This window comes from Dreissena polymorpha, chromosome 4, assembly GCF_020536995.1.
Source record: "Dreissena polymorpha isolate Duluth1 chromosome 4, UMN_Dpol_1.0, whole genome shotgun sequence".
Lineage (NCBI taxonomy): Eukaryota > Metazoa > Mollusca > Bivalvia > Myida > Dreissenidae > Dreissena > Dreissena polymorpha.
Window position 1 is genome coordinate 73,158,497 of NC_068358.1, and position 25,443 is coordinate 73,183,939.

A 25,443-nucleotide genomic window follows, 5' to 3' on the forward strand; every position below is an offset into this window, starting at 1 on the left:
ACAGCTACACCGAAAAGTAACGTTCATGTGCAATAAAACACGTTCGAAATTTTAAACTCAAATACGGGAAACAGACATAATATCTGGGAGTTGCCTAGACCGGCAATTACTTTATAAAATTACCATTGAATGTGGTGTCTTGGGCGTGCGTGGGCGGAAAGAAAGGGTCCGTTTGAACATCGCAGATGGAAATAGGAGGTTATTTAACAACTGAATCTATGTAACAGCTACCTACATGTACTTTCATTGTCATCTTTAATGTACTAATATAAGTGAATGTTTATATATTATAAGATGTTTGTTTTATTATAAAAATAAAGAACACTACGTAGTATTCGAAAAAGTCTATAATTCCACAGCCCTCGTCTTATGGTTGGCCTTTTAAAATGATAACTAGAGACATTTACAATACAATATAATTGGTCATTGGATAACTTGGTATGAGGTTATAATCAAAACAAAAAGGTAGTATAGTTGCAGTTAACGAGGATTGAGAAATCAATTATATGACTCAAAGAGTATATTCAGTTGTATTAAAGTAGTAAACATAATACTTGCATATTTAACTTAATCAATAAACTAACCCAGATGATAAAATTCAATATACAGAAAATATTATGCCACCGTTAATAAATAGGCGTCGTGACAAGAACCCGAAGAGGCGATGACACGCCATTCACACTAGTAAATTGGCAAAAAAGAGAACCAAAAACAACATTTGTCAAGTTTATCTAGATTGCAAAGTAAATAAAATGCAGTACTTTAGTTTCTGAGAAACAAAAACAAGTCATAATGAAAGCGATTTGGAATCATAAACGCATTATTATTTAAAAGATTAAAGATAGTCACAGGTAGATCTAACCGCTGAATAGAATTGTTAAATTAAGTTTTGTGCAATAAAAAATAACAATCGATTTTACTTTATTAAATTTACAACTTAAACATGAGGCAAGATTCAATTTGACACACTATAACTGTATTCATCAATCTTAAAACAAACTGCCGCAAACAACTAATATATATATAAATACGATGAATTCTACTCTTAGCGGTGATTTGCATACGATTATCCTGTAAGGTGCCCCATGACGTCATCCACGTACATTTACATTTTACATGACGTTTCATATGACGTAGATACAGAAGTACAGAAATAGTGCGCATCGGAGTATTTACGGGTAACTTAACTCACAAGGTACGGTTTTTTGTAACAAATTTGTAGAGGCTAGTAAGTTAGTCTTATTAGCATAAGATTACAGTTGCCATTCAAGTAAGCGTGTCTAGTTTTGACATTTTGTTTAATGACTCCTGTTAAAGCTCAAATAATGTCAAAAATGTTAGGCCTAACTGAAGTTCCACAAGGAATATCTGGGACCGATGGCGATAGTTTTCATTTTATATTTCAACGATGTTCCAGACCTTGCTACATTAAAAAAACATTCAATCGACACACAGATTTATAATAACACTGATAAGTGTAAAATCTTACAAGATGACCTTAGCCTAACAACTAGGGAAATTAATTTTAATATGGAAAAATAATACTTAAGGTGATGTACTACGGAAGGTCTAACGACAAAATTGAATATAGCATGAATGCAAACAAATTCATTATAGAGTAAAGGAGGAGTGTAACCTCGGCAGTCGGCAGACATTCCCAAAAGAATTTTGAGTGGTCCTGTGGACTTAAAAAACTTGCAGGACCGGACTGGGATTTATAGAACCGAAACATCCCGTCATCGACTAAAATTTATTGACATAATGATAATTGGGAAAATGTAATGGAAAATAAGCAGCACAACACTGAACACTAACAAATCACAAAACACTTACAGTATTCTAAATAAAAATATTTTAACCAAAAATTAGTTAAAGGGATCTTTTCACGTTTTGGTAAATTTAAAAAAGTTGTTTTAGATTCGCAAGTTTTCGTTTAAGTAATGATATTTGTTAGGAAAAAGTAATACTGAACATTTACCATTGTCTAATATAGCCATAATATGCATCTTTTGACGACTAAAAAACCTGAAAGTTATAAAGCGTTGCAACGCGAAACGATTGAATAATTTGGAGAGTTCTGTTGTTGTCGTTTAATTTTGTGAAACTACAAAGATTGCTTATATAAACTATAAAATCAGACCTGTTTACTTCTACGGATTCGCTGTAGTTACTACGGATTATTTGGCTAAACTACGCACTACGGATTTGTACTGAAAAACTACGGATCCATCGATCAAAATGGTCAAATTTCAGTTTTTAATCGTACTTAGGCTTATTTTTTGCCGGTAATTTATCAATCATAATCATTATGGCGCTTGTGTAGTAAGAAACGTTCAAATTCAAGCCTCCCGAGGAACGAGTGCTGATCGAGCTGGTCGAGTCGTCACCGAACGACAACTGACTTACGTATTGGTTCGCAAATTTAGCCGAATATATACGATTTTACGTTGCTAATCAGAATACACATCTCTCTCTCTATTGCGGAGAATACCGACGATAGTCGATGTATCGGGATTGAGCATGCCTGTTTTTACACACGTCCAAGATGGCGGCAAGCAGACGAGAAATTGCGATCAACGGCGAAAATAATATATACCATTCATATTAACAACGGATTACATATGGTCATTAGGGAATAATGTAATGCGTGTGTTAATTAACGCAAAATACTACGTTTGAGATAAAAACAACAACAAATATTTATCAGAAATCTGCACAGTGAATGTGCGTCACGGAAACGAGTGTTGGGAAATTGGTGTTCAGTCTACTCACAATGAGTATCGTTTGAAAATGGAAAGAGACAAACATGATTTGATTTATATGTTAGTCGATCTGTGTATACTCAGATTCATATGCATATTCTGCTTTATTATGTTTGTTACGCTGTACAGTTTAATGAAATAGCATTGAACTGAGGTTGTCAAGTGCAAGATATTGAAAGGTAAACAAATAAAATATATTACTTTAACTCCATTTAATACATCATTAACACAACAAGAACACTAAAGGGTGTTTGTCAATATTTGTTTATGTTTTCCCCATATGATATTTAATTTAAAAAAATACTGAATGAAATTAATAGCTTCTCTTAAAGAGCTTATGATCAAATGGTGTATTTAAGAATCTATAGATTATTGCAAGTTTAATATGCATGTGGATGGATATTAACTAAATATTGTCTTCATTGTAAGAAGACGTTAAAGCAGCACTTTATAATATAAAAATGCTGTCAAACATGCACTTTAAAACAATTTTAATTCTGTTACTTATAATCATATTCATAATACTTAATGTTTCCCAATTTCATGGTTTATCGCGCTATTTTATCCAATTTCATGGTTTATCACGCTAATTTTCCCAATCCAAATGGCACAGGCTGTAACAAATAAAAGCAAAAAAAAATCACTTAACAGATTAAATTATTAGCAAGTAAATTCATCTAATGCTTTATTTACCATTAAACTGATATGTGACCCAGTCATGGTGTTTTAATGCTCAAAATGATTGAAAAGGTTAAAACTACTGACAACAGCCCAAAACTACTGAGAGATGCCCTCCATACTACTGAGAAGCAATCGGTAGGGTAAACAGGTCTGTAAAATACGTCTTTCATACATACTTGGCAGGATGTCCGAGCGGTCTAATTGGTTTTTACTTCAGGACCCCGGGGGTTACTGGTTCGAGCCCTGCTGCGGGCTACTTTTTTTCCTTTTTTTAATTTTATTCTTCCTGCTGCGGGCTACTTTTTTTCCTTTTTTTAATTTTATTCTTGATGTTTTACTGGAGCTTTTTAGATCCAATGTTTACATCTATCAATATAAAGCATTTAATGACAAACTTCAAAATATGCCAACATCTGTGAAAAGGCCCCTTTAAAAACAAAACAATTTATCAATTTAAAATACAATTATTGTATGCAAATTGCTGTATAAACAAAAGTTTTCAGATACTAATGAGGTTTTTTTTCCTTCTTTAGCAGGGGCCTTATATAGGCACCTTCCCCCAAACTAAATGTCTTTAAAATCATGCATATTTCCCCATAAGGTCAAGTTTACCTTGGAATATTTTTCCCACTTTCTTAGTTGTGTGGGTATTTTTCCCCCCTAAAATTGAAGGCCAGGTCTTTTCCACACATTAAGAAAAAAAGCATTGCTGGTAGTTAAATGACTGTGTCAGTGACTGAAGCCAGTGAAGAATGTAAATAAATTATTTTTACACACTCACACAAAACATTTTTACTTGTTAGGAATCAATGAAGTACCTTAAACATGGGGGATGTCAAAAACATAAGTAAACAGACTAGGTTTTAAAAGCAAAAAGCAATTATCGGTATTCCGAAATTTTCATTTACAACTACTTACCGGTCGCGAAATTTTATGACAACTCAGAATTTTACTACAAAAGTCAATACAATGGCCACACGGATATACAGATCAGTTAAAATGCACTATAAAGCGTAAATTTGAACCGGAAAAACTGCTCATGCCCAGATTACAACGATCTAAGTTGCAGAACGTATTTTCGTTTAACCGTAAATACTATTGACATTTACTCGGAAGTAGATCTATTTGGTGCGCATGCGCAGGACAATTTCATGAATGTTAACGAAAATACGACATTTTTCTTACTGCGCATATTTCTTTAAAGCTCTCTTTTATTTTCAGATTCTAATTAAATGAAATAAATTAATTTCTGCTGTTTTATTATTTACCGGACATTCGGACCGGCAACATAGCATTTTCAATCGGACCTGTCTTAAAAACGTCGGTCAGGTCCGACGGTCTGGCACTTTTGGGAATGTCTGCTCGGTATCATCTTCGAGGACAATCTGAAATTTCAGCTGGGTTGAACAGCAACGCCGAAAAGTAACGTACATGTACAATAAATCACGTTCGAAACTTTGAACTCAAATACGGAAAACAGACATAACATATATATTCAGTATACTTTGGAAAAAATATAATTAGTTTTTATCTTTTCTTCTAAAGCATGTTATGTATTTTAATGACTTTTTGTGTTTCTGTCATCTTGTATAACAAATTTCCTACACTGTCGACTGAGAATGAAAAACTTACAAAACATGTTAAGTTTTGTTATCTAGAAAAACACCTTATGCCCATTCAAAGGAGCTCACCAAACTTAATAGTGTTGACAAGGTTTTACTATAGCCATATAGGAACAATACCCCACCTCCCTGGCGGCCATATTTTGTAAAGAAAAGGAACCATTTCCGAACTCGTCTAAGATTTAATAAGGACAAATCTTCTCATAAAGTTTCATGAAGAGCGGACAATAAATGTGGTATCTAGGGTTGCACACGGTTTTGCACTAGCCATATAAGGATAAATGCGCCGCCCCCCTGGTGGCCAAATTGTTCAACCAAACGGAACCATTTTCGAAATTCTGACCATGTTTCTAGAAGAGTCGACAATAAATGCGGCCTCTAGACTTTTTACAAGGCAATTGTTTATGCTGCAAGACGCTTTTTTTTAGTACATAAGATGGGCAAAAGGCGATTACAAAAGCTCATCATGGGCACATTGTGCTAAGGAGAGCTCAAAGCGTGATATATAAGATAAGGATAAATTTATAGTCGAAAGTTTGAGATATACTTCTTGGCGCTATAATGCATAAAACTTCAACTCTATAAGAGGTCCATTCTTCTGAACTGTTAGAGTCTTAAAGTATCATTACTATTCAAAATCAACGAAAATTTCGTACAATTGTTCGTAAAATAAACCTAACCAATTAAAAATCAGTGTTCCTTATGGCAATTGCCGAAATTTCAACATCCGATATGGTCTGGTAAAATAGATGTTTGTAGATACAAAATGCTCGTTTTTATTATTGTTTTGAATATCTATTCATACGACACATGAACACTAAAATGGTGTTCGTGTGTCGTATGAAAAGATATATTCGCGGGAATTAATTGTGGCCACACATAAATAAAAACGAGCATTTCGTATCTACAAAAATCTATGTAATCATACCACATCTAGCGTTGAAATTTTGGCTTATGCTATAAGGAACACTGATTGTTAAGGTGTTAACTTTATTTTACGAAATACTTAACGAAATTGTCGTTGATTTTGAGCGTTATAGAGACTTTAAGTACTAACAAGAGGGCCAAGATGGCCCTAGTTCGCTCACCTGAAAGGAGTCGGTTCATTCAATCTTTACCAAATGTCAAACTTGACCAGACAAACATCCTGGTCAAGTTTCATCATTATTTCATCTGCGAGTCATGATAAATGTACCTATGAAGTTTCATGATCCTAGGCGTAAGCTTTCTTCAGTTATCATCCGGAAACCATTTTTCTAAGTTGAGTCACCGCGACCTTTACAGCCATTGTGTGAATACGTTTTTTTGGCACTGTGAGCTTGACCTTTGACCTAGTGACCTGAAAATCAATAGGGGTCATCTTCGAGTCATGATCAATGTACCTATGAAGTTTCATGATCCTAGACATAAGCGTTCTTGAGTTATCATCCAGAAACCATTTTACTATTTCAGGTCACCTTGACCTTTGACCTAGTGACCTGAAAATCAATAGGGGTCATCTGCGAGTCATGATCATTGTACCTATGAAGTTTCAAGATCCTAGGCATAAGCGTTCTTGAGTTATCATCCGGAAACCATTTTACTATTTCGGGTCATCGTGACCATGACCTTTGACTTAGTGACCTGAAAATCTAAAGGGATCATCTACGAGTTATGATCAATCTACCTATCAAGTTTCATGATCCTAGGCCTAAGCGTTCTTGAGTTATCATCCGGAAACCATTTTACTATTTCGGGTCATCGTGACTTTGACCTAGTGACCTGAAAATAAATAGGGGTTATCTGCGAGTCATGATCAATGTATCTATGAAGTTTCATGATCCTAGGCATAAGCGTTCTTGAGTTATCATCCGGAAACCATTTTACTGCTTTGGGTCACCGTGACCTTGACCTTTGACCTAGTGACCTGAAAATCAATAGGGATCATCTGCGAGTCATGATCGATGTATTAATGAAGTTTCATGATCCTAGGCATAACTTGATAAGTGTTCTTGAGTTATCATCCGGAAACCATTTTACTATTTCGGGTCATCATGACCTTGACCTTTGACCTAGTGACCTGAAAATCAATAGGAGTCATCTGCAAGTCATGATCAATGTACCTATGAAGTTTCATGATCCTTGGCATAAGCGCTCTTGAGTTATCATCCGGAAACCATCTGGTGGACGGACGAACCGACATGAGCAAAACAATATACCCCCTCTTCTTCGAAAGGGGGGGGAGCATAATGAGAAAACTGCCCCCCCCCCCTCCCAGCAGCCACGTTATTCAACTGACCGGAACCATTTTAGAACTCAACTCTCGTATCAAGAAAACAAATGTTCTGAGCAAGTTTCATGAAAATTGGGCCAAACATGTGACTTCTACTGTGTTCACATGTTTTCACTATATACATATAGAGAAAAATGCCCCGCCCACTGGCGGCCATGATTTTTCACGGATCCCAACCATTTTCGAACCAATGTTTTGACCAACTTTCATGATGATTGGGCAAAAATTGTGACTTCTAGAGTGTTTACAAGGTTTCTCTATAGCCAAATAAGGAAAACTGCTCCGCCCACTGGCAGACATGTTTTTAACGGATCGGAACCACTTTTGAACTCAACCAAGATATCATTAAGGCAAACATTTTGACAAAGTTACATGAAGATTGGGCATGAAATGTGACATCTACACTGTTTACAAGGTTTTTCTTTTTTTTTTACCTAGTGACCTAGTTTTTTACCCGGCACAATCAAGTTTCGAACTCGGCCGAGATTTCATTAGGACGACCCTTGTCAAAAAATAACCCACTTTCATACCAAAACCCACTTAAACCAACATAAAACTGTGTTTATAATGGGTTTTTCTGAGTGGAAGTTGGTTTTTGTTAGTTAAAGCGAGTTTTATGTGCGTTTAACTGAGTTTAAAGTTGTTTATTTTAAGAAGATGTGTGTTTAAGCGAGTTTTTCCCTGATAGGAGTTGTTTTTTTGTGTTTGAAAAGTGAGTCTTTTTAGTAATGAGTTGGTTAATGTGTGTTTAAGTGTGTCTTTTTGATTCAGAAGCGGGTCTTTCACAACAGAGGTTGGTCTTTTTTCTAAAACAGAAGTTGGTATAAGCGAGTTTAAGTTGGTTTTATTAAAAATAATTTGAGAGTTGCAACGAGGCTAAAAGACTCACTTTAACACACTTTTTTAATAAGTTGGTCTTTTGTTCATTAATGTAATTAAAAATGAAACAATTATTCTTCAACTGGGTATTTTTTTCCATGTTAATAGCCCTTTAAAATAACAGTGAATTTTAAATGAGAAAGGTCATTTTTATCAACAACAATGTTATTTTATAAATAAATATATCCTAAAACGATTTAAATCATCAAAAAACATTTTGATACTATAAACAATAATAATATTATGTGGGCTTGCCAGTATCTATTATATTTCCTCAACATCAAACAAATAAGTGTGTGAACTTTCTTTCACTAATATTTAACCCAAATAAATTATTGTCTTCTACACAAAATATTAATATACATTTTAAAAGGCAATTAGAATAATATTTATTATTTTATTATTATCTGCTAATATCATTCAGTATGTAATATTAAAATATTCATAATAAAATGAACTTACCAGTTCTGTGTATTATGGCTATTTGAGTATCGTAATGTGCCTTATAAGTGGGTACATCTGAAGTAGATTATGGCATTAGATAACCTTTGCATAATATCATTAATATCTATCAGTGCTCCATCTACTAGGCCTAACAAAGGGTGGCAGCACTCGGTCACACCACTGTCCCACACTGTCCCCCTTGGACCAACACCATGCCCTTGTTTTTATACCATCACATTATTATGAAGAAAGTTGTATTTGTAGTTTCCATTAATTAATTATTCAACATTTTCTCACTGAAACTAGTTTTTTTTTATTATAAACAGTCAGTGTTTTAAATGCAAATCCAAAAGAAGTAAAAAAAATAATTGTGGATAAATAAATTCCTTCCCATTTACAGGGGGGCACGCGTATACGGGAGCTTACCGCGTTTAAGTGAGAAAGTTGTTGCAAAACTTCAAAGATGGCGTCGTTTGTTGGATTTTCTTAAAGGAAGGGAGGATATTATCACCCAGTAAGCCCCTTTGTATTTATAATTATTTTAAATGAATACGCCGTTTCGGCTCTCCGGTGTGTGTGCTTCCCTCGGTTTTTTGTTTCAAGGTCGTAGACGTCGGGATAAAAAAGTTATTGAAGGAAAACCGTCCACAAATCTGTTGTCTACTTTCTCTGATCGAGAAATTGGATGTACAAATATCATTTTCTCATATAATACACAGTATTGACACACGTAAACAGTTAAATATAAATAAAATCATGATTATTTCATTTTACCGACGCCGTTTTATCACTGATAATTAATTTTTTGGCAAACATTATTGGTTTAACCCCCTTATTTTGGAACTGACTGCCTTTTAAGCACATTTTGGGACCTGACTTCCAAATGACAAACAGCTCTTTCATATGTAAAAGAGCTTGACATGATATACCTAACCATCTTAAATAAAGTGTTTATGTGTACTTCAATATTATAGTTTTATAGCATGTTACGTGGTGCAATATAAGTGTTTTCTTAATCACGTTACTTACTGTAGAATAATAATAATGCTGTTCGAAAAACCTGCCGACCAATTGAATCAATTCACCTATTTTCAAGATGGCTTGGGTGGTGGCTGATGTACGAGATAATAGAACGTTTATCTTTCAGTAATATTATAATTAATTCCATGTATTTTATGACGTGTCGACCTTTTTCTGCTATGAACTTTTTTTAACCATTCTTTTACTGTCTTTTCAGATGATGCAGGTTAAAGGGCGAAAATAAGTGCATCTTTCGTTGCAGTATATGTAATCAGGAATTTTACATCAGGGGAGGATTGAGATATCAAGACCCATTAATGGGCCACATGAGTTTAAATGTAGAATATGCAAGAAAGAATCCTTCAACAGAGCCGGACTAAAACAGCAAATAAAAAACACGAACATAACAAAACGTGTACAGCTGATGTTTGTAGTGTTTTTGTTTTATTTATAAAGTCTACATAGACACGTCTGACATATAAATGCTATGAGTGCTACTTACTTACAAGTTTTATTCCGTATATGTCATGATGCTAGTTTCTCACTTTGTTATGAAAATAAACCATTATCTGTGTTACGTCATTTCTTCCCACGATGTCTCTGCATAAATTTTCAATTGTATTCAGCACTTACACACATGATAAAAAAAAAGATTTGGGTCGGATTTAATTCGTTATGCATTTGACATATTAACATTACTAACGATTACAAGGGAATGTTAGGAACAAACGAAATAATCTTTCTAAGTGAACCAATACTTTATTCCCTCAATACAACAGTCATAAATAATATTTATTCACATAGGTATAAAAGAGAAAAAACATACATGTATAAAATTATATTGATCACTTCTACTGAAATCATATCGTGTATTGCATTTGCACAAATCTTTCTATCCACTACAAATTCACTTTTTTGCGGTTATAATATAGTGACCTACTCAGAACTGGTTTAAAAGAAGGTCGTCCAAAATGTGTCACATCAAAGTCACATACATGTATCAGTATCGTTATGGTTAAACGCGTCAAATGTCATTGTATTAAATAAACAATTCATATTTAAGTATCATAAAAAAACATCCACCGATATGCATCTTCTAAGCAGATGTCAGGTATTCCAAATTGCTTCATGTATTCCGAATCGCAACAATGGCAGTATTTGGTTACATCAACCTTATACTAGTATCAAACCGGCTTTACCCTCTTCTGTTTTTCATTTCACGCTTATTGCACGTATATGTGATTGTTTGGCAAGGTACTTCGACGTAATCTTTTTTGTTTGAATGGTGGGTTTTCATGGACCTATCGCATTCTAGAGCGGTACACACTTCGTTACGCCGTCTTTTTTAATCTTGGCATCCTCAACATATATAACTGGCGTCTAGATATCTGGAAATAGTTAGCATAGTATTCCGTTGGATGCATATTCAAACATAAGTATGTCCATATGTGTTAAAATAAACAGGTAAGAATTACACTGTGTTTATAATACCGTCGAATGTCTTATATTACACACACTAAATGTTAGCGTTAAAGCGGGTATATACGATTTTTTATATGAGTTTAATTGTAATATATTGATAAAATATGTTACAATAACACAAAATAGGCAAGAAAAAGTATACATTAAAGCCGAATTTCATAAAATGCAGCAAAGACAAATTAGCGCCCCGAGCCGATAGTGACGTACATATTTTCCTACAATAACCGAAGCATTCGTCTTTTGTATTATAAACCGTTAAACTACGAGGGGTGTTCCAGACGTTCGTGGATTTTCGCTATAACTTATTAGTTTGCTGGTAAAAGTCAATGAAATTTACATATTATACAAACCAATTATCACGGACTTTATATATAAGCTAAAATGCATGAAATCGATAAAGCGCGTTTGAAACGCGTTGCCATAGAGACCCCAGTAACGACATGCGGCGCACGCGTGTATTTTATTATAAGTATGAGCGTTACGCGAATTTAAATTTGGTTTAAATTTCGTTGATAAACAGAATTTACGGCAAATTTCACGTTACAGCGCCTAAGTCCTCCTTACAGCCCGGATTTGGCCCCTATGGACTTCCGCGTCTTCCCGGAAGTTAAATCACAGTTGCGCGGTATTCGCTTTGCACGTAAACAGGAACTTACAGTTGCAGCAAAGCGAATCGTGTCGTCTTTTGACGCTGACTGGTATAGAGACACTTTTGATAAGTGGATTTCCCGACACATAAAGTGCATTCGCGTTGGAGGTGATTATGTGGAAAAGATTTGACAGTTGTTAACTTCATAACGTCATTGACGTTGAACAGAAACGCTACACGTGCGTCGGTCTGCGCATTGTGCACATGTTTAAATCTCTGATATATATTTATTGTTTTATGTATTTCCATGATATTTGGAGAGTAGATTTGGAAAGGACGAAATATTCTTAACATGCTATGTGTTTGTCCATTTATGTTACCAAATGAAAGTTATAGCGAAAATCCACGAACTTCTGGAACACTCCTCGTAAGTTTAGATGCACATCGTACATGTATGGTATACATGCTGGCGAATTCGGCTGTACAGCCGTTTTCAATTTCAGAATTAAATATCTGGCTTATTTCGCATTTTTCGACACATGTTCTTTTTAACTTTTATTTTAATATATATTGAAATATATATATAATAAGTTTTTACACGGTTTATATAAATTCATAAATATTTGACAAAATCGTATAAACCCGCTTTAAGTATGCGATAAAACATAATAATACAAATTAATAATAAAACAAGTAATAGAAAAAAAGAAAACTCTTAATTCCTTCAAGTGAAAATGTTTTCCAAGACATTCGCACCAATGCGGAATTCATTCACGAAAGTTATTTCGCATCAAACCTTGTAACATAGGAAAGAGCTGTTAATCAATTGGAAGTCAGGTCCCAAAATGTGCTTAGAAGGAAGTTTAGTTCCAAAAATGGGGGTTAACCCGTTATAATTCGGCATTAAATGAATTAATAGACATAACAACGCGTCGAGATAATAAAATATTCGTGATTTATGTTATATTTTACTGTACACATGCACAAATACTGTTTATTATGAGAGAAAATGATATTCGAACATCCAACATCTCGAAGGTCAAGAAATTAAACAACAAATTTGTCGACGGTTTTGCTTCAATAACTTTTTTATTCCGACGTCTACGGTTTTGAAACAAAAAACCGAGGGGAGCACAAACACCGTAGAGCCGAAAGGGCTTATTCATTTAAAAGAAATAGAAATATAAACTGGCTTACCGGGTGAAAATATCCGCTACTCCTTCACGAAAAACACTTAAACGACGCCATCTTTGAAGTTTTGCAACAACTTTCTCACTTAAACGCGGTAAGCTCCCGTATACGCGTGCCCCCCCTGCATTTAGAACTGGTGCAAGTATAATTTTGAGCTGATATGTTTGTTTTTTACTTTGCACCAATAATACAATATTAAATAAATTCTTAGTACATTCTCGAATCTATATCTAATATACTTTGGATTTATGGTGGGCTTTTTTTGTTGGGGTGGGGGGGGGGGGGGGCTTGCCTTTTATTAACAGATGGATTGGAGGTTTTAAACGCGTATTTGGCAATTATGGGGAAAATAATACAAGCTATAAAACATGAACTTGATGAAGTGATATTGAAGTTCTTAACGTCCATCTCTAGTCCAACTTAGTCCATCTCACATTCGTGCCATTAATGACGAGTGACAAACATGATAAAGCAAAAGTATGCGAATGAATCTGATTATACACAGATCCACTCACGTATAAATCCAACCATGTTTGTCTTTTCGTTTTTCAAACAAAAGCCCGATAACATGTTTGTCTCAGCCACTATGCTGGTCATCCATTTAAAACGAGTTTTTCCATCGACAAACGTTCACTGTGTAAATTTATAATTCACATGATGTTCGTCTCTAGAACGTATTTTTAATCGTTCATCGACACACACATTGTATTAATCCACGCCAAGATTATTATATTCGTCGCTTATTCGATTGTTATTTATCATAAACGCAGATAAGGTTACATTACACTAAATCATTTTGTATCCCTCCGTGGTCCATTCGAAAGTAGTGCCTATTTTTAAAGAGTTACTTTTCTCTTCGGCCTTTAAAGCGATTAAGCGCTCGCACCCATGCTTTTTTGTGATTATTTCCTGCATCCTATGTGTGTCTACAACATTTTGGCGCATTTCATTGGGGATTACGTTGAAAGATGACTGTTTGGGGTGCGTTTATTGAAGTACGGGGCTTTTGTCGAAATTCGTTTTTTTTTTATACCACATTTATATAGCGCCCTTTTCATACTCGAGGTTGCGTCCAAAGGCGCTTTACATATTTTTCCCTGATCACTGAGTCACAAGTCGTCCGTTAACATCTTGGCGCAGTATGCAGCCACGGCACATTGGCTTTATTTCCCTCAAGGTACCCATTTATACACCTGGGTGGAGAGGAGCAGATGTGAGATAAATTTCTTGCTCAAGGAAATTCCAGTGGTCAGGGCGGGATTCGAACCCGGGATCTCTAAGCCAGCGTCCTACCATTAGACCACTGCTGCCACTAAATTTCACTTTCCAAACTCTGTTTTCCGAGGGTGCTTACCTTTGGGCGAATTTTACTTTCTTAGAAGTTGCGAAACCATATATTTTTGACTTCATTTACTGAAAGAGGACAGATTTATCTTTAAAATGATACCGGTCTTGCAAAATTTGATATATAAGGAGATACAAGAAAAATGCATTGAAAGTTGGCAGTTTTATAATGGGACCCTATGGTAAATGGAATTAGTGTTATATGACCATAACAATATTCGTTTCCCGAATATCCGCCATCTTGACAAAAAGAGTAGTCAGTAAATCGTGTATTTCCGACTACATTCGCCATCCAATAGTTTATCAGATTGTCGCTCGGTTAGAGACTCATGGGGAATTTCATTTTACTCATGTGCAACGTTTTTTTTCTTAAAAACAACAAAAATATGTTTACGTCGTCAAGTCTATTTTTACGAAACAAAAATGAATATTTTAAAAACATCGAACAGAAATACATTAAAATCGCAATCGTAATTACTCGTTAATTAACGCCGAGTAATTGGGACGCTCGGTTAAGTTCGTAAATTGTAAAAAGTAATAGGAAAAGACACTCGTAAATTTTCGTTATTGACGTAAGTTTACGATATGCCGAAACGTTATTTTGATTGGTCGATTTTCAACGCGCCAAATTCGTCGTACAAAGTTTCTGCTTGATTTCATCTGTTTATGTGTAATGTTCTCTTTCCTATTTTGCCAATTATTAAAGGGGAAATCGCGCCTATTCGGTGGTAAGACTGAGGGCCATTCTTTCTTCGATAAATGAAGTGTACTAATACGTTATTGGTGATTTCGTTTCGGCAAAATTTCAAGGAAAAGCGGTAAGCGTTTCTTCATTCAAAATTACGATTTTTTCTTTCTTACCTTTGGTATCTCATATACACTAAGTGAAAGTACCGTCTGCGTTCATTTTAAGAAGCAGGAACAATATGAATTATAAATTAATTGCCTTGTACTGTACATGAACATAGGTAACATGTTAAAAATCATGCAAAAAATTGCTAACGATTGAAGACCTTTCGCTTAACCACGTGTCCCACAGCCTGTCCTGCTTCAGATCTAATTTAAATGTTTGTTTTTCCCCATTTATATTATTTTCCATAAATTGCAGGTGATCGTTGGGCCCTGATCAGAATCCTTTATGACAGATTGAAGGGTGAACTTTCAAGTAAGTACCTGTCATTTTTCTTAATAATAATAAAGTTGCTTGAAAATATTTCAAGGAAGCAAAGACCATAACAATAATGATTGAACAAGAAACAACTTGTGTAAATTTAGTAAACATTTTTTTATCTTAATCTCTTGTCTTTGTTTAGATGTGACTAACACATATTCAAGTTTATGCTATTTTACAAAGGAAAGTTTAAACCTGTTGATTTATAGGAATGCTCGACTCAGATGACGCCAATAACCCACCAAACGACTACTCTCCACCAGCTGCTTCTCAGGTGAAACAGAAAAGGCGTCACTTCCGACCAGCCCACAGACACAGCCAAATGAGACCAATCATCTTGGTACATTTTCAAACTGTATTTTCTGTCAAACACTAAATCTTTTAATTATTTATGAAAAGAGTTAAGTCACATGTGATCACGGGATTAAACTTGCAAAAAATAAACAAACAAAACAACAAGCAACCTTACTCATTTTAACGATGAGCATTTAAAAGCAATATTTTCACATTTAGGTGGAACGATAAGATTACATTCAAATTAACATGTTTGAAGAATGCCTTGCCCTTTTGAAAGTGTTTTGGTGTTTATCTTTTGCAGATCAACCGGCACTAAGAGATCCTGAAGAACAGAAAGACACAAGCAGAATCAGTGTCCCGTCAGCGCCTGCTTTCCTGGTCTTTCCACACACTGCTTTCCAGGTCCTTCCAGACTCCAATATCAGGTTTAGGCATGTGCTGCCATCCAGGTCCCCCAAATGGCCAAGGTCCTTCCAATTGCTGCTATACAGGTCCCACCACCTTATGCGGTCAAAGTCCCTCCATACTTTGAATTCCATGTTCCTCTGTCCGTTAGCCTGCTGTTCAGTTACCTCAAACAGCTGTGATCCATTCCTCTACGAGACGTGGCTGCTGAGTGCATTACCTGCTGCATTGCCCTCATGTTTACACCTGAGCAACTGGACACATGCTCCCCCAACAACAACTGGAACGCCGGGACCAGAACTTCCTTGTACAAAGCGGAATGCGATCATTGGTTAATATTGTAGAGAGGACTAGTAAGAATCTCTTTGCCTCTGATTTTTAAGTTATATTTTGATGTACCCAATTTAAAAAATAGCATTGTATATTCATGATGCTAATTAGCTTTGTATTAAATGTTTATCTACTCTTTGTACAGGCAATAATCTGTCAATAAAAAGATTACTAACAAAGTGTAGAAATCATTTCATTACATGTGTTAATTTAAATCTAACCAACTATGAATAAATGTGGTCATTGTACTCGAAAGTTTATGTTGATTTATGTCTTTCTCATCACATCATTTTTTTTGTTATGTTGAAAAACATGGTTTGTGGATTTAATATTTTCAGATGCTTTTGCCAAAAAATTCCATTTGCCTCTGGTGGAAGTGGAGGACATGTATGGGGTGCATTGAGGCGCGCTGGCGATGTACAAAGATATTTAATGTATAATGCTAGGATGGTATGTAATAATACTATTTATTTATATACCTTTTGATGCTTCGACTAATTTATTTTGCACTAATTATTACTTAATGATTTTGTTTAATAAGTTCAATATAACGCAAATTCGAAATGGGACAATGCACTTTTTTGTGTTTTTATGTCAATTTTTTTTGTTGGTATTAATCTTTATATCAATTTTTATCAATAACCTGTTAACTCAAAAAATATATATGTGAAATTGAGTACTTCGTTCTGTTATATGAATGATGAATAATTGCCATGTCTTTCATGCTGTAAAAATAAATATGAATTTTCGCATTCAGACTGTAAATTTTTAATTCATTTGTTCCTGTTCTGTTTTATTATATAATGTTCATTGAGTGCAAATTACGCTTTCAGTGAATTAACATATGCTTATAAATTTTTTTCACAGATACAATACTGTTTAAACTAGGTTTAAAGCGAGTTTAGAGCATGTTTTACAGCGCAAAAATTAAAAAGGCTTGCTTTCAGCCCACTTTTCTCTCACTTAAAAACCGAGGTAAGCCCGCTTTAATCTCCATAAAAAACATTTTAACATCTTAAAACCAACTCTTCAGACAGAAGTTGGTCTTAGCGTGTTAAAAAACCCTCAAAAAACCAACTTGTAGACAATAATGTTCACTTTAAACCCACTAAAGTTGGTTAAAAAAACACTGTTGGTTTTAAACAAGTTAAACCAAGATTAAACATAGAAAAAACCAAGTCGGTAAGCTGAAAAAAGCAGTCGGTAGGCTAAAAGCGTGTCTGAAAAACTCGCTTTAAACACTGAGCCAATACGGCAGAGATTAACACAGTTTAAGAAAACTAACTTATAACCCACTTAAAAATGATTAAAAAACCCACTAAGTTGGTTTTAAGCGAGTTAAAACAAGATTAAACTTTAAAAAAAACAAGTCAGTAAGCTAAAAAACTAAGTCGGTAAGCTTAAAAACCAAGTCTGTAAGCTAAAAGCTTGTCTAAAAAACTCGCTTTAAGGCCCGGTGCCAATATCGCAGGGTTTAACACGGTTTTAAACTGGGTTATAACAGGATTTTGATCACGTTTTTGACAAGGGGAAGCTTCTGACCAAGTTTCATGAAGATCGGACAATAAATGTTGCCTCTAGAGTGTTAAGAACAAATGTTAACGGACAGACGCACGACGGACAAAGACCGGTCACAAAAGCTCACCTGAGCAATCAGGTGAGCTAATAAAAGGGGATTCAAACGCATTCAATTTAATTACAATTTAATTATTCAATGGTAGAGAAGCGACCAGAGCAACAGAGTTACTTTTTGAGTAATGATGAAATGAAACAACGAACGAGTGTCAACTTCATCCTTCTTTTAAGAAAAAGATTTAAGAATATAGCATCATAAAGTTGATATTTCACATCATCATCGCACAAACACAGGAAGAAGCAGCAATAATTGGTGTAAAAGACCCATATTTCAAAGTTTGGTTGTTTATGTGACAGCTAAAAAAAAAAACATAAATCAAACAAGAAACGTCCGTAAGAGAGAAAATATTATTTAACTGCATGTAGACTAAAACAGTGAAAGTGTGTCGTATGAAGCAATATAGAAGCAATGACGTCAAAAAAATCAATGTAGCCAACAACAGTGCAAGTGTATCGTATGGCGCATCTGAGAAGCGATGACAAGATGACGTGAAAAAAAACCAGGGACAGTACTGTAAAATAAACAAAAGATGAGTTTGTCAGAAACACAATGACCCCTATTGCGCCATTTTTAATTTTTTTTTCAATATATCAATTGGCAGGTTTAGAAATTATCTCCCTTTTAAAGCTTATTACTTGCCTTGGATTGTATTTTTTTAACTTTTTACCTTGAAGGATGGCCTTGACCTTTTATCACTCAAAATGTGCAGCTTAATGAGATACACATGCATGCCAAATATCAAGTTGCTATCTTCAATATTGCAAAAGTTAACGCAAAACTTTGACCAAGGTTAAAGTTTTTGGACAGAAGGTTAAAGTTTTTGGACAGAATGACAGGCCAAAAACAATTTGCCGCCGATCATTCGATCCAGGGGAATAAAAATATTAAAGGGGTAGTACTGTAAAATCGAATTACTAATAACACCTTAAAGTAAAAGTAAAGTTAAATAATTTCTTGATGGATTTGAATGAAATTTAAAATATAAACACAATGTAAGGTGCTTTTTATGAAGATACCAATACATGTTTTTAAAACAATGAAAATAAATTAATGTAGGCCCTTTCCGAAAACCGAAAGCTCTTTTCGCGGAAAGGGGCCCTTTCCGCTATTCAGTCATACCGTTACTTATTTCACACAAACTAGCACCAGCACTGTTGTATAAGAATGGAACAGTTTTGGTGGAGATTTTCTTTTTCTTTCTTCTGTGCTTGGTTTATTCAAAACACCTTCATGAAAGTTGCACCCAATTTCACCATCCCCAAACAGCCCAAACAGGGGCGTTCTTGGAAAATGTTTCCGAAACAACGAAGACTCCACATTTGGTTCTTCAAACAAACCCTCCCCCCTTCCTACACAAGCGATCATCAGTGCAAAACTGTTTTTGTCAGGCAGATTCATGTCTTTAAGAGTGATAATGCTCTTTTCAATATCTGCTTTTGTCATTTCACAGTGTTCACTTCCCCAGTTTTTCGGCTGTGGTAAGATGACAGAGGCCGTTTCCACTTGGTTCCCATATAACGACAGTGACATGCACGTTATGAAGTCATGTTTTTCATTCCTGAAAACCAAACCAAAAGAATTTGGTAACTTTAAAAGTATTTCCATTTCGATTTTAGCATCTCAATATACAGTCATTAAAAAGTCCATTATTTAACAGAATAATCTGTAATTATCCTTATGTTGTTTTGAGGAAAACCAGATCAGTGTCACTAAACTAGAGTCAACAAATATAAATGCAAACAGAAATCTTTAGACCATGATCAGCTGATGAGCATCTGAAATACTATCTAAGTAAGTAATAACTGTAAATATGAACATTTTGAACAGGTTTCATCCAGACTTAGTCATTAATGTAGCCTCTAGAGTGGTAAAAACGTTTTGACCTGGTGACCTAGCATTTAGATGCACGTTACAGCCCAACTCAAACTTGAAAAAATAAAGACACAAATCCAAACCTTGATTTGTCAAGATGTCATAAATGTGACCCATAAATGTTAAACAGGGTTTTTCTTAGATTTGACTTGGTAACCATGTTTATGCAGCACATGATCAAGACATAACCTGGCCTTGAAATTGACAAAATATACATTCCGACATGTTGCATCAACATTGGATAAAAAGTTTGGCATCTAAAATAGTAATCTGACAATGCACTTTTATCCGGCATACCTTAGATTATGGACGTCTGACATAAGGTCATCACAATAGCACGCCTCGAAATGCGTGCTCAGTTGACCTAAGACAACTGGGGCATGGCCAGTTTTTTATCCCAGGGGTAAGTATTACATTTCAACAAACCTTTCTATGTAAGTAATCTTTAAAAACGTTACTATATTCATAAGAAAACAAGTGACGCCATTGAAGGGGCCTATTTTGATAACAATAAAATAATTTCAACAAACGTGAAAAAGCACTATGTAATATGCAAAATACTAATTTAAAACTTCTAGGCTTTGCAGTTTCAAAAATAAACATTTTATAAATTATCGCCGTGTACATTAACAACTTGGTAGTGGACCATGATGATACATGACAAATAACCAAACCTCTATGGTTTGCGCTTTAATAGGACTTCTTACTGTTTATGTATAAGGAAAACCAATAACCCAAAGGGCAGGGTATGTTAATATCCCAGAAGCATGATTTGAAAATAACTTGGCGAAGCACCATGTAATGCTACATGCCAATTATCAAAGCTCTGTGCCGTACGGTTTCAGTGGACAAGATTATAAAAGTTTGAACTATTTACTTACAATTGAAACAAGTAGGCCTCTGGGCGGGTACAGTTTTGACCAAAGTTTTATTATTTTAATTAACTAGGGCAGGGCAAATACAGTAGGACTATCATCCGATGCCAAATATAACATCTCTGGGCCTTGTTGTTTTAGATAAATTTTATAACATTTCTAAGCCATTTTAATATATAATGTATCATGTTACCCAAATGGTGGAGCCATTTTTTACCCTTGGGATGTGACCTACATACACAATTTACTTGTACAATTTAAACAATTCGAACAAAGCTGAAAGAGGACCATGCATGTAAAGTTTCATTCAAAATTTGGCAGGCGCTTTAGTAAGAGATAAAAAAAAAATATTGGGCACATGGACAAACTATATGACTAGCAGACGATGGACAGCACCGTATTCTCAAAGCTCACCATGAGAAATCTGTACTCATTAATTAAGATGAACCCAAAATGCAAGCGTTCATGTAAATTGTTGTGTTATTTGTGCGTGAATAATTGAAAAAATGATGTTATTATATTTGTTTTATGTTACTCTCACATCAAGTATAACTTTCTCACTTGGATTGTATGCTTATTGATTAAATGCGTGATAAATTGTTATCCTTCATAATTTTATTTAGACCTGTTTCATGTGTGAAAAGTTCAATACACATAGGTATATGTCGATATCATAGGCTGTCCCATTTGCATATGGCGCTGTAATGTAAATTGCTAACTATTTACAGTTTGTTATATTTAACATCTCTGGGCCAAGTTGTAAGTTTCTTGTTTTTATAAAAAGGGTGTGATAAAAAGAATAATTGGTTGGTGACTTTTGCTATCCTGTGATATCATCTTGGTCTAATATGATGTATGGAAAGGATTGGAAAGCCTTGCCTTTGATAGGCCATATGTGACTTATCTGATATCAAATGATATCATTAGTCAGCAACCACATATTCTCTATATGTTAGTCTATATAAATATAAACAAGCAAATTCGTTGAATAGATATCCCCAGCCAATATGCTTCTGGACACAAAAGTGTTATATTTGACACTCAAAAAAGCATTTTTACAAGATACAGGGGGGGAAAGGGCCATAACTCTGTTATTAACAGATGGTGTAAAATGCCATTTGGCGTGCATCATCCTCTTCTCCATATATATATACTCACACCAAGTTTCAATGAAATCCACCAAAGCACTTCCAAGATATGGCTCCGGACGGACGGAAAGACAGACGGACAGACAACGCCAAAACAATATCCCTCCGCCTATGGCAAGGGATAATAATGTTATCACTGGGTTTGGCAAGTTTATTTCATAGACAGATTCATTATTTCAACAAACTAAGTCGAGGATTATTGGACATTTTAGACAATGTTATAAACCTAATTATAAACCCCTTACCCTTGTGGTTTTAGAGATTTTTTAAAGTCACTTAGTCTTACCGGTAGTACATAAGTGTATATAAATCATGTGACCATAAGGGCAATACAAGTTCTAAGCCAAGCAAGGTGCAAACTTTATGAAGGACTGCTACAAACACAATATTTTACCCCAGACCAATGTGCTTTCAGAGATTGTACACTGTTATTTAACTTATATATCAGTCTATGTTAATCATGTGACCTCATGGGGCATGATTTTAACAAAATTTGTAGACCACTACTAGAAAATTGATACACCAAATACTATATCTGGAATCCTTGCGGTTTCAGAAGAGTCTTAAAGTTGCATTTTTTAAACCTCTTTAAAAATTATTGAATAAGCAGGTAACACATTTTGCTTAATTTTAATTGCATGCATATTCATGCGGTATTTACTTTGTATACTGTCATATTAGGAAACAACAAACCACTTGGATTTGAGGAACACTTTAAATGTCCTTTTCGCAAACAAGTTATTTATTAAGTTGAATACGATTTGCAGCTTTCCACATGATAATTGTCATCCTTTTTTTTGCAGAACAAAATTTGAATAACATAAATATAAAACAAGAGGCCCCAAAGGGCCCTGGGTCGCTCACCTGAGAGACTTAGATGGAAAGAAACAAAGATAAAAACTCTTCAGCAAATGTTTTAAGTTATTAGTATGACAAGACTGACTTTAAAAATAAGGTGTTCCAAAGTATTCACAATAGGCCTATATAGAAAATTACCCCACCCACCCTGGCGGCCATGTTTTTAATACCCAGATTTTTTAAAAATATATATATAAGGGAAATGCTTCTTGCAAACATATAGAGCAAACTGCCCCATCCCCTGGCAGCAATGTTTTTCCACTGATCACGACCATTTCCATACTTATCCGACATATCAATAAAACCAATGTTTTGACCAAGCTTCATGATGATTGGCCAAAATAGTTACTAGATGGATCAAAACCATTTTTGAACTCAACCGTCGTATCCAGGAAACAAGGGTTGTTAACATTGTTGTGTGAAAAGAAAAGGTTTGCTGTTTCGGCAGATATATACATATATGCGCTATCAGTAGTTTTGTGTGTGTGCTAAAAAAAATTTCAATAGACATGTGTTACCCGTTGCGACAAAGCTATTATTTTGGATAAAAGAAATATGAGGACAGTAATTTAATAATGAGCATCAGCAAAAGAAAATGGAAGTACATTTTTCAACAAATAATTTTCCAAATTTGAGATCATGAGATTAGCATCTCAGCATCTTATAGGGGATGACTGTTTACAATCTGTTTAGCAAGAACACTTTTAGATACTGAAAACAACCGTATTTGTTCAAAAGATTGTGTTTTTGTAAAAAAGTTTTTGCATAATTAAATAAAATATGTTGAATTGTTATCATATATCAAAGTCAGTTATAAAAAGGTAAATGAGTATGAGAATATGTACAGCTACTAGAAATTCAATATTGATCTTCTTTTATAGAACATAACATCACTTGATCTTTCTTATAGTTATAAATGTGTGCAAATATAGAAGTAAACACACACAAGACATTTGAAAATGTATCATATCAAAAAAACTATCAAACTATTTGTAATTTAAATGCACAAAAAATCTGTAGTATAAAAACCTTATTTTTGCAAAAACAAATGCAAATCAACTTTTCTTTAAACAGCTGTTTGTGCTTCTTAAAAGATGTGATAAGTTGTTGTTTTTTTACTACCAAATTGTTCACATTTTTGACAAAGTGTTTTTAAACAACTGGTACAATTTTAGGACTCACCTTGCATTAATATTTCCAATTGAAACAACAATAAAACCTGCTAAAATCAAAAATCTTTCATTATCACACACAAACTACTGACTAACTGAAAATTGTAGGGGTAAAACATTTCAAGTTGTTATGTCTTTGATGAAAGTGCCCAGTTAATTGGGGTCAATTTCCAGGAGTGTTACACAATTACCAACTGGCAACAATTCAAGCACAGGTATGAGTTTTATAGAGAGTAGCCTATGATAAGTGAATGAAAAGTAACATAAGATTCATATGTAGCACTTCTTGTTGTTTAATTGATTTTACCACTATGTTAAATTTCTGCAAAGATATAGATAACAATCATAAGTAATGGCAATAATTAATTTGAGTAATGCAATAATTATAATTAGATATTTGGGTTGTGGTTAATGTTTCTGAATCAATTACCAGTATCATCATAATCATCATCATCAGCATCATCATCATCATCATCATCATTGTGCACCAACATCGGCATTACAACTAGAGTGTTAACATGGTTTTAATATAGTCATATTATGAAAACTGCCGCTAACCAAGCGGCCATGTTTTTCAACAAACCGTAACCATTTTCGAACACAGCCAAGCTATCAATACAACAAATTGTTGGACCTAGTTCCATGAAGATTGGGCTATAAATGTTACTTCTAGAGTGTTAACAAGGTTTCAGTATAGCCATATAAGCAAAGCTGCCCCGCCCCCTGGCAGAAATATTTTTCAACAGACCAAAATTATTTTCAAACTCAGCCTAGCTATCATAACAACAAATGTTCAGACCAAGTTTCATGAAGATTGGACAATAACTGTGACTCCTAGAGTGTTAACAAGGTTTTAAGATAGCCATATAAGCAAAACTGCCCTGCCCCCTGGCGACCATGTTCTTTTACCGATCCGAACCATTTTCAAACTCAAATGTCGTATCCAGGAAACAAATGTTCTGACTAAATTGAATGAAGATTGGACCAAAAATGTGACTTATAGAGCGTTCACATGTTTTCACTATATACATTTAGAGAAAACTACCCCGCCCCCTGGCGGCCATGATTTTTCACCGAGCAGGACCATTTTCGAACTCGTCCGAGATATCAATGAAACCAATGTTTTTACCAAGTTTTATGATGATTGGGCCCGGCAAAAATTGTGACTTCTAGAGTGTTTTCTCTTGAGCCATATAAGAAATACTGCCCCGCCCCCGGGAGGCCATGTTTTTCAATGGACCAAAACCATTTTTAAACTCAACCAACATATCATTAAGACAAACATATTGACAAAGTAATATGAAGATTGGGTATCAAATGTGACTTCTACAGTGTTCACAAGGTTTTTCTTTTTTTCACCTAGTTTTTGACCCAGCATGACCCAGTTTCAAAC

At 34.7% G+C, this 25,443-nt stretch overlaps 1 protein-coding gene and 1 long non-coding RNA gene across 2 annotated transcripts in view; one reads left to right on the top strand and one right to left on the bottom strand.

The window, feature by feature from the left end:
* Window positions 1–1,118: 1,118 nt before the first annotated feature.
* LOC127879144 (uncharacterized) lies at window positions 1,119–17,194 on the top strand. The gene is made up of 5 exons (XR_008048935.1): window positions 1,119–1,195; window positions 15,395–15,451; window positions 15,667–15,797; window positions 16,056–16,512; window positions 16,828–17,194. It is a non-coding gene; the product is annotated as an uncharacterized LOC127879144 (long non-coding RNA).
* Window positions 17,195–18,175: 981 nt separating this feature from the next.
* Window positions 18,176–25,443, bottom strand: part of LOC127877604 (F-box only protein 22-like) — a 42,648-nt gene continuing 35,380 nt past the window's right edge. Inside the window, exon 5 of the mRNA XM_052423636.1 lies at window positions 18,176–19,683. Coding sequence (XP_052279596.1) covers window positions 19,251–19,683 — 433 coding nt within the window. The 3' untranslated portion in view covers window positions 18,176–19,250. The remainder of the gene's footprint in view (window positions 19,684–25,443) is intronic.